Source organism: Columba livia, chromosome 3 (genome assembly GCF_036013475.1).
Source record: "Columba livia isolate bColLiv1 breed racing homer chromosome 3, bColLiv1.pat.W.v2, whole genome shotgun sequence".
Taxonomy (NCBI): domain Eukaryota; kingdom Metazoa; phylum Chordata; class Aves; order Columbiformes; family Columbidae; genus Columba; species Columba livia.
Genome location: NC_088604.1, coordinates 107914365 through 107921458, shown reverse-complemented (window position 1 = coordinate 107921458; position 7094 = coordinate 107914365). Strand labels below are relative to the sequence as shown.

General features: G+C 51.5%; 2 protein-coding genes across 4 annotated transcripts in view; both read left to right on the top strand.

Annotated features, from left to right (window-relative positions):
* The first annotated feature begins 496 nt into the window (after nucleotides 1-496).
* SMIM26 (small integral membrane protein 26) lies at nucleotides 497-2161 on the top strand. Of its 2 annotated transcripts, none has more exons than XM_065058832.1 (2): nucleotides 497-651; nucleotides 1753-2161. In XM_065058832.1, the coding sequence occupies exons 1-2, from the start codon at nucleotides 537-539 to the stop codon at nucleotides 1935-1937; spliced, it is 300 nt and encodes a 99-aa protein (XP_064914904.1). In that variant the 5' UTR covers nucleotides 497-536; the 3' UTR covers nucleotides 1938-2161. The 2 variants fall into 2 exon arrangements, 1 of the variants encoding a protein (XP_064914904.1); XR_002421689.2 differs by lacking the exon at nucleotides 497-651 and adding an exon at nucleotides 886-1104 and having other exon boundaries at nucleotides 1753-1953.
* Nucleotides 2162-3457: 1296 nt separating this feature from the next.
* Nucleotides 3458-7094, top strand: part of DTD1 (D-aminoacyl-tRNA deacylase 1) — a 33052-nt gene continuing 29415 nt past the window's right edge. Inside the window, exons 1-2 of one of the 2 annotated variants that reach the window (XM_005508814.3) lie at nucleotides 3458-3615; nucleotides 6289-6379. In XM_005508814.3, the coding sequence (XP_005508871.1) occupies nucleotides 3573-3615; nucleotides 6289-6379 (134 nt within the window). In that variant the 5' untranslated portion in view covers nucleotides 3458-3572. The remainder of the gene's footprint in view (nucleotides 3616-6288; nucleotides 6380-7094) is intronic. The other variant, XM_065058830.1, reaches the window with a different exon arrangement.

The following is a 7094-nucleotide window of genomic DNA, read 5'->3' as shown; positions in this document are numbered from 1 at the left end:
AGAGTGAAAATCCTTTGACAGATGGAAGGAGGGGGTGTTATAGCCCGGCCTTTGAGAAAAACAGCAGCCCGGTGAAAGCGTTGCCTGTATCGCCGTCACGCAGGGCCTGAAAGCCAGTCCCGCCCTTCTCTCACATTGCCACAGCATTAATAGGCTTGAAAACCGACAGGGAAGCGGGCGATGCAGCTGCCTCTGCCTCGGGCTGTGCGCCGGAACGACAGCATTTGCCGGGGGCTCCCAGGGCCGGGCCGAACCGCCCCAGCCCCCTCCGCCTCCTCCGTGGCGGAGCTCCCGCCCAAACTCAGTTCTCAGCTGCTGCCGTGCACCCGCTCGCCCCCTTCCCTGTCGGGACCTTCGCAGCGCGCCCAGGCGCTGTGTCCTCCGGGAGCCCGGCTCTCTGCCACCGCCGCCGCCCGCCCCTGCCGCCATCTTCCGGCGGCTCCCGCCCCGCACCCAGGGCGCATGCGTGCAGCAGCCCCTCCCCGTCCCATTGGCGGCGGGGTTCGACCAATGAACGCGGGCGTTGCTGGGGGACGATGCGGGCGGCGGTGTGGAACACACGGGCGGCGCTGCTGTACTCGCTGGGCGGCTGGACCATGCTGGGGGCCATGATCCACTACAGCCGCACCAGCGGCGGCGACATCGCGGGCGGCGGCCAGCCCGGTACGGGCTAACGCGGCTCCGAGTTTGGGGACACCGCTTGGGGTCACCTCGGCGGGGCATGGTGGCGGCGGCGGGCCTGGCCGAGAGGGCGGGGCTTGGCTGAGGGAAATTGGCTGATGGCGAGGCTTGTTTGGAGGCGGGGCTTGCCTGGGGGCGGGGCTTAGCTGGGGGCGGGGCTTGGACACCTTGCAGGGCCCGGGGGGCGGGCGCTGCTGGCGGTCGGTCGCTGTCGGCCTCGGTTCGACCGTTCCCTTGGCCGAGGAGCGCAGCGGTGCGACGGTTCCGCACAGGACGGGCGAGCACTCAGGGCCCGAGGCGAGCTGCTGCTGGCTTGGCGTGACCCCGGTGCCTCCCGGCATCCCGAGGAGGTTCCCCGTGAAAGAAGACAAGTCCCGCCTTGATGGGAAAAGCATCTGCTTTATCTCTGGTGACAGGAACGAGGTCTAGACACTTTCCAACTTGTTGCTTTTATTTGCACTGTGGGAATGGTTCAAAGCTGCAGCAGGTGCATGGACATTAGGAAGTGTTTCTTTCCCGAGGGGGTGGTCAAGCAACAGGCTTCTTAGAGAAATGATCAGTGCCCCAGACTTCGCAGTATGTAGGAGGCATTTGGACAATGCCCTTAATAACATGCTTTAACTTTTGGACAGCCCTGAAGTGGCCAGGCAGTTCGACTAGATGGTTGTTGTAAGTCCCTTCCAACTGAAATATTCTCTTCCATTCCATTGGCTCTGCATTCCTCTTGCTCTTCTTCAGCAGCCTGTTGTTTACTAAGGTGTAGTAATGTGGAGCTAGCTGTAAGGTGGATAGCTTGGAAGCCAGCTGTTACTGCTGCTACTGTGCTACTGATACTAATCCAGTACTAGTGCAGCAGGCTAATTAACTGTAATAAATATTTTTTTTTTGTCTAAACAGTCACCAAACCGTTACCATTTGTCAGAATTTGAGAAAAAACAGAACAAAAGAAGACATATGTGGCTGCTGTTTTGCCATGATGAAGGGATGAAACCTTTTTATTGCTATGTTCTTTTTTTTCCTCCCCCTTTACCCCTTTTATTTATTTATCCCCTTCTCTCTTTTATTCCTTAGAGAATGAAAGTGATCCTCAGGCACAACAAGGACCCCGTCAGGAAGTATTTGTTACAGACACAGCTTTTGGACTCCGAGTGACAACAACAATAACATACAGGGAAGTTCAACCTCCTATTACTCGGCTGCTCAGGCGTGTGAAATCATTCTTTTATCCTAATGATGTCCCTCCTTCTGAAAATTGAGTAGACCGGAAGCTCAGGACTTTGTGCTGGAGCTGGCTTGTCTGAGAAAGTCATCCCGGTGCCTGGCACCTGACTGCTGGTGGAAAACTTCTGCATTGCTGAAGTGACAGCTCCATCTCTGACAGCTTCACAGAACTTGCAGGCCTTATCATCTGCTCGGATCACTGCTATTCTTTGCACATGTATTCAAATTATTAAACGCGAGCTGGGTTGTGAGTTGTTAATGAGTCTGTGTGCTGCCCTGGTATCTTGTGTCTGGTAGTCTGGCTAAAATGGACTTTTTGTGAAGTTGATTTCCCAGCTGGTGTGCAGGATGTATCTGTGTGATCCAGGACATATCCAGGTGACCCAGGATGTATCTGGAATGGCTCCTCAGCTGATCAGCTCTGAAGTGGATACTTTAAGGATGATTAGTGAACAGGAAGGAATGTAGTTTAATCTTTCAGGTGCGAGAGTTGTTAATTATCCTTCAAATAAAAGCTTGCAAGAGGTGAATTACAAGTGCAGAAATGCTACTGTAAGCTGAAAACTTACTAAGTTTTCTGCTTCAGGCCCTCCAGCAGGCACTTTTTTCTACAGGAGTTCCCCTGATCCTTTTATGTGAAGCCTCCCCTTGTAGGGTACTACCCTCCAGCTGCTGTGGCTGTCACTAACTTCCATTCTGCAGGGCTTTCCCTAGTCCTTATGCACATCACCTCCTTTCACAGTAGGCAGCTTCTGGCCACTGTTGTCTATAGGTGTTTCTCCCAGCTTCTCTTACTGCTGACTCTCATTGATATAGGGTCTCCCTGCAGTCACCACTTCCAGAACACCACTTCTAGCCCCTGCCTTCTGCAGGGAGCTTCCCCCTATGGACATGGCCCTCTTTAGAGGAAGTTGTCCCAAGACCCTGTACAAGCAAACTTTCCTTTCTGTAGGGGCTTCCCCCTGCTGACAGCTCCCTGATTCTATAGGCGCTGCCTGCTGTCTGCATAGCCTTCTCTAGGACACTCTCCCCTGCCACGCCACCACTGGTCTCTGTAGCATCTCCACACTGTCTGCAGACACAACCTTGCTGTACAGAAAACTGTCTTCAGCTCCTCTGCCTGCATGTCATCTTCCGTAAGAGCTTTTCCACGAAGAGCCTCATACTCCTACAGACCCACCTTTCTATATGTGCTCCTCTGGTCCCTATAGCCACCACCTCCTTTTCTAGAAGGCTCCTCCCATCCACTAATTTTCCATGGGCACATCTCTGTGCCCCTGTAGTCATTCCTATAGAAGATGCTGCTTCGATTACCTGCATTTGCTCTTTTCTGTAGGTGTACCCTATAGGGACCAACTCCCTTTAGAGGAAGGGACCCTCTCTGCACGCGTAACGTTTGTAGGCACCTGGCCTGCCTCTACTCACACCTCCCTTTTCTACAGCCGCTTCCTGCAGGGGAAGCCCCGGCGGGCCCCGCTTCTGCCCGTTGTACCACACACACGCCGCGGGCCGACCCCGGCTCTGACCGGGAGGCTGCGGCAGAACCTCCCAGCCGCCAGGGGGCTCTGTGAGCAGCGCGCCCCGGCAGGAGCGGCCGCCGTTGCCAAGCGCCGCCGCCTTCCCCTCACACCGGCACCGGCGCCGGGCCTGCGCTGCGCGGCCGCGCCACCATGAAGGCCATCGTTCAGCGGGTGGCCCAGGCCAGTGTCACAGGTCAGTGTATCGCCAGCGGGGCCAGGGGAAGTGGGGTGGCGGGGGCGGGCGGAGCGCGGCTTCTCCCGCCCCTGCCTTCCATCTTTTCCCGGCCGGGCCTTTCCTCCCCGCCTCGGCTTCCAGCGGCCCGTCAGTGCCGTTCCCCCGCGGTGTCTGCGTGTGTGGACAGCACTGTCCCACTTTCTCCCACGGCTGACGTGCGTGGGCAGTCGGGCTGCCCCCGCGCTCGGGGAAGCGTCTGGTCTCGCAGCTGTGTGTGCTGGCCGGGCTGTCCGTCGCAGGCGTGCGGGGCTGTGTCCGTGTCGGCAGTGCCATCCCAGCCGCGCTGTGTCGTGGTCTGCATGTGCTGCCGCTACCGTCACAACCCTTTGCATTGCTTGTTTGTGTCGGCAGTGCTATTGCTATTGCTGTTTACAGGGAGAGTGGTCAGGCATTGGAATGGCTGCCCAGGGAGGTGGTGGACTCGCCGTCCATGGAGGTTTTTAAACTGAGATTGGACATGGCACTTAGTGCGATGATCTAGTAAACGGACTAGAGTTGGACCAAGGGTTGGACTCGATGATCTCTGAGGTCTTTTCCAACCCAGTTGATTCTGTGATTGTGATCACCTTTGCCTATGGCTTGCATGTGTTGGGCACAATAAGAGTTGTGTCCTTGCATTGCTTCCATGTGTCAGCTATCCCAGTTGCCAGGCACATAGTTTGCATGTGTTGGCACTGTAACCAGAGTTGTTTCCTTGCATTGCTGTCATGTGTTGGTAGTGCAGTTGCAGTCGCCTCCTTGCATTGATTGCATATGTTGGCACTACAGTCGCAGTCATCTCCTTGTATTTCTTGTGTGTGTCAGCAGTGCTATCCCAGTACCTTTGCCCATGGTTTGCATGTGTTGTTTCTATAACAGGAGCTGCTTCCTTGCATGTCTTGCCTGCATTTGCACTATGATCGCAGTCATCTCCTTGCATTGCTTGCTTTGGCAGAGGTGCCCAGTTACTGTTGTACATCGCTTGTGTGTGTCGGTGGAGCCATCCCAGTTGCCTCCTTGCGCGGCTCACACGTGCTGGCACAATGGCCACAGTTGCCTCTTTGCGTTGCTTGTGTGTGTATCAGCAATGCTGTTGCGATCACCTTCTCCCATGACTTGAATATTCAGCACTATAATCAGAGACACCTCCATGTGTTGCTTGTGTGTGTTGGCAGTGCCATTCCAGTCACCTTCTCCTATGGCTTGTGTGCACCGGCACTACAATTGCAGTCTCCACCTTGCACCACAAGCATATTGGCAGTGCAGCCTGACTCACCCTTTCATGTTGCTCGTGCATGTGGGCAGTGCTGTGCCCGTTACCACCATGCAATGCTTGCATGTGATAGCCCTGGTGCTTGCCTAGCTGCTGCTAGAAATGATGTATCTGATGGTATGTCCCAGCTATTGCACTGGTTGGACCTTCTGTGTTCAAGATGCTTGAAATCTTCAAGAAGTTGGCATGTGAGGCAGTAAGTGTGCCTGTGGTGGTGTGCAGCAGGGTAGCCTGTGCCTTAAATAAATAACCTCTGCTTGCACATGGGTGGTCAGTAAGCATTGGAAGAGTGTGACTGTGATAAGGAGCCCAGCTTTTGTGCACAGTTGGTGCTGTGGATACAATAGTGGTCAGACCCCATTAGCACTGGGATTGTGGCTGATTTAATGCCACAGTTCTGGGCAGAATTGAAACTGTTATTTCTGGCTGTTGAAAGAGTTTGGCATGTTCCTCTGTGAGGGAGATAGTGCCGTGCTTAGTGGGAGGATAGATTTCTGAGCTGGAGGGCTCATACCCAGACTGGATGGAAAGGAGGATGTTTTGAGAGGAGTTTTCCTCCCCTGGTTTGCTTCTGCCCGTTGGAAACAGTCCAGATCTGACCACTGGTGCACAGACACAAGCCTTCAGCTTTCGCTCACGGCCTGCTTTCCTTCCCTTTTACAGAACTTTTGAGGGTTTTTTTTTTCCCAGTTACATAAGCCTGGATATAGTTTTAACAGCTGCATAGCTGGCGCTTATCTCAGTTTCAAGACCTCATTTAAATCTTACCACAGTCATCACAACCTCAACCATGTTAAGATAATTTAATTAAATTGGGATAATTTCAAACATTTCTTAGGAAAACACGGTGGATCTGAGATGGTTTGTGTTTTATTTAAATGTCATTAAAAAGATTGTGTTCCCAAGTAGGAAGGTAGAATTTGCAGGTTGTTCAATGTTGCATTTGAAAAAATCCATGAGGACTCTATCCAATAGAAATCAACCTTTTCACAACTAATGCAAAATATGTAGGGAGTGGTGGAGTAGAGAAATTGAATACACTTATTGATATCAACCAGGTGGATAATTTTTACAAGGACTGGAGAGAGTTCTGCCAACTCTCTCTTTAGCACTGCCAATCCAATTGTAAGTAAAGAATCTTTATACATTGTTTTTAGACACTGGAGTTAAGCATCTGAGCTAGTCCCCCGCAAATAAGTCGCGATGTTGGGAGGACTTTTGAAAGAGGGCTTCTACATGATCTTTACTCTCTAAGACAGAGAAGAAGAGTTTAGAATGATGTTTTCTCTGGTGGTTGCCAGCTGAAGTCAGTACTTACTTATGTTATAAAACAAGGCAGTGTGTTTAGCCTTACTTTTCTTTTTCCCTCCCTTCCCCAGTGGGCGGTGAACAAATAAGTTCAATAGGACGAGGCCTCTGTGTGCTGCTGGGCATTTCTTTGGAAGATACACAAAGAGAGCTGGAGCACATGTAAGTCAAAGATTTCCTTTTGCCCTGTACTCTTTTATTTGTGCATTTCTGGCACTGAATCAGTGATACCTGTGCAGTAGCCAAACAAATAGGTTGTTCCTGTTGGGAAACACAAGTTTGCGTGTTAGTTTCTACTTCAGATTTTACCTTGAATACAGGTTTCTTAGTTAGAGTTTTCTTTTTACATTCCATTGAGAAAAAATCTGTTTCCATTCCCTGTCTGTGTGGTTTTTTATCAAGAACAGACTCAAAACCAAAGAATCAACATGTTGGGTTTTTCTGATCTCCCTTTTTTAAATGTGTGTCCTTTTGACTCTATGAATTTACCCTGAAGAGCTCCATCCTTCAAGAATGGGATGTATGAGAACCTCAGACTCCCATTTTAGCTTGCACATGAGAAGTTTTGTTCTTCCAAAAGGATGGATGGTCTTGTGAGTTACTTTTCTGTGTAGGTGAATCAGTTTTGGCAGCTTGGAGGGTTAGTTTTGGCCATCTGTTCCACAATCACGAAATATTGTCATTCAACCGGCAAACACATGAAATAGAGAGTTCTCCAGGGTTGTCGTCTGTCTCACGTGGATTTGCTTGTTGTTCTAGGGCTGACCTCAGTTCTTATGAAGGCATGAAAGAAATGGGTAGTAGAGCTAACTGATGTTACGAAGAGCAAAGGCTCAAGCAGCAAAGAGAGGAGAATGTGAGCGAGGGTGAAAAGAAC

Excerpts from the sequence above, each read along its gene's own strand:
- SMIM26 (XM_065058832.1), top strand. The coding sequence starts at position 537 with ATGCGGGCGGCGGTGTGGAACACACGGGCGGCGCTGCTGTACTCGCTG. Across the intron at positions 652-1,752 it reads CGGCGGCGACATCGCGGGCG|AGAATGAAAGTGATCCTCAG; the intron begins GCGGCCAGCCCG and ends TTTATTCCTTAG.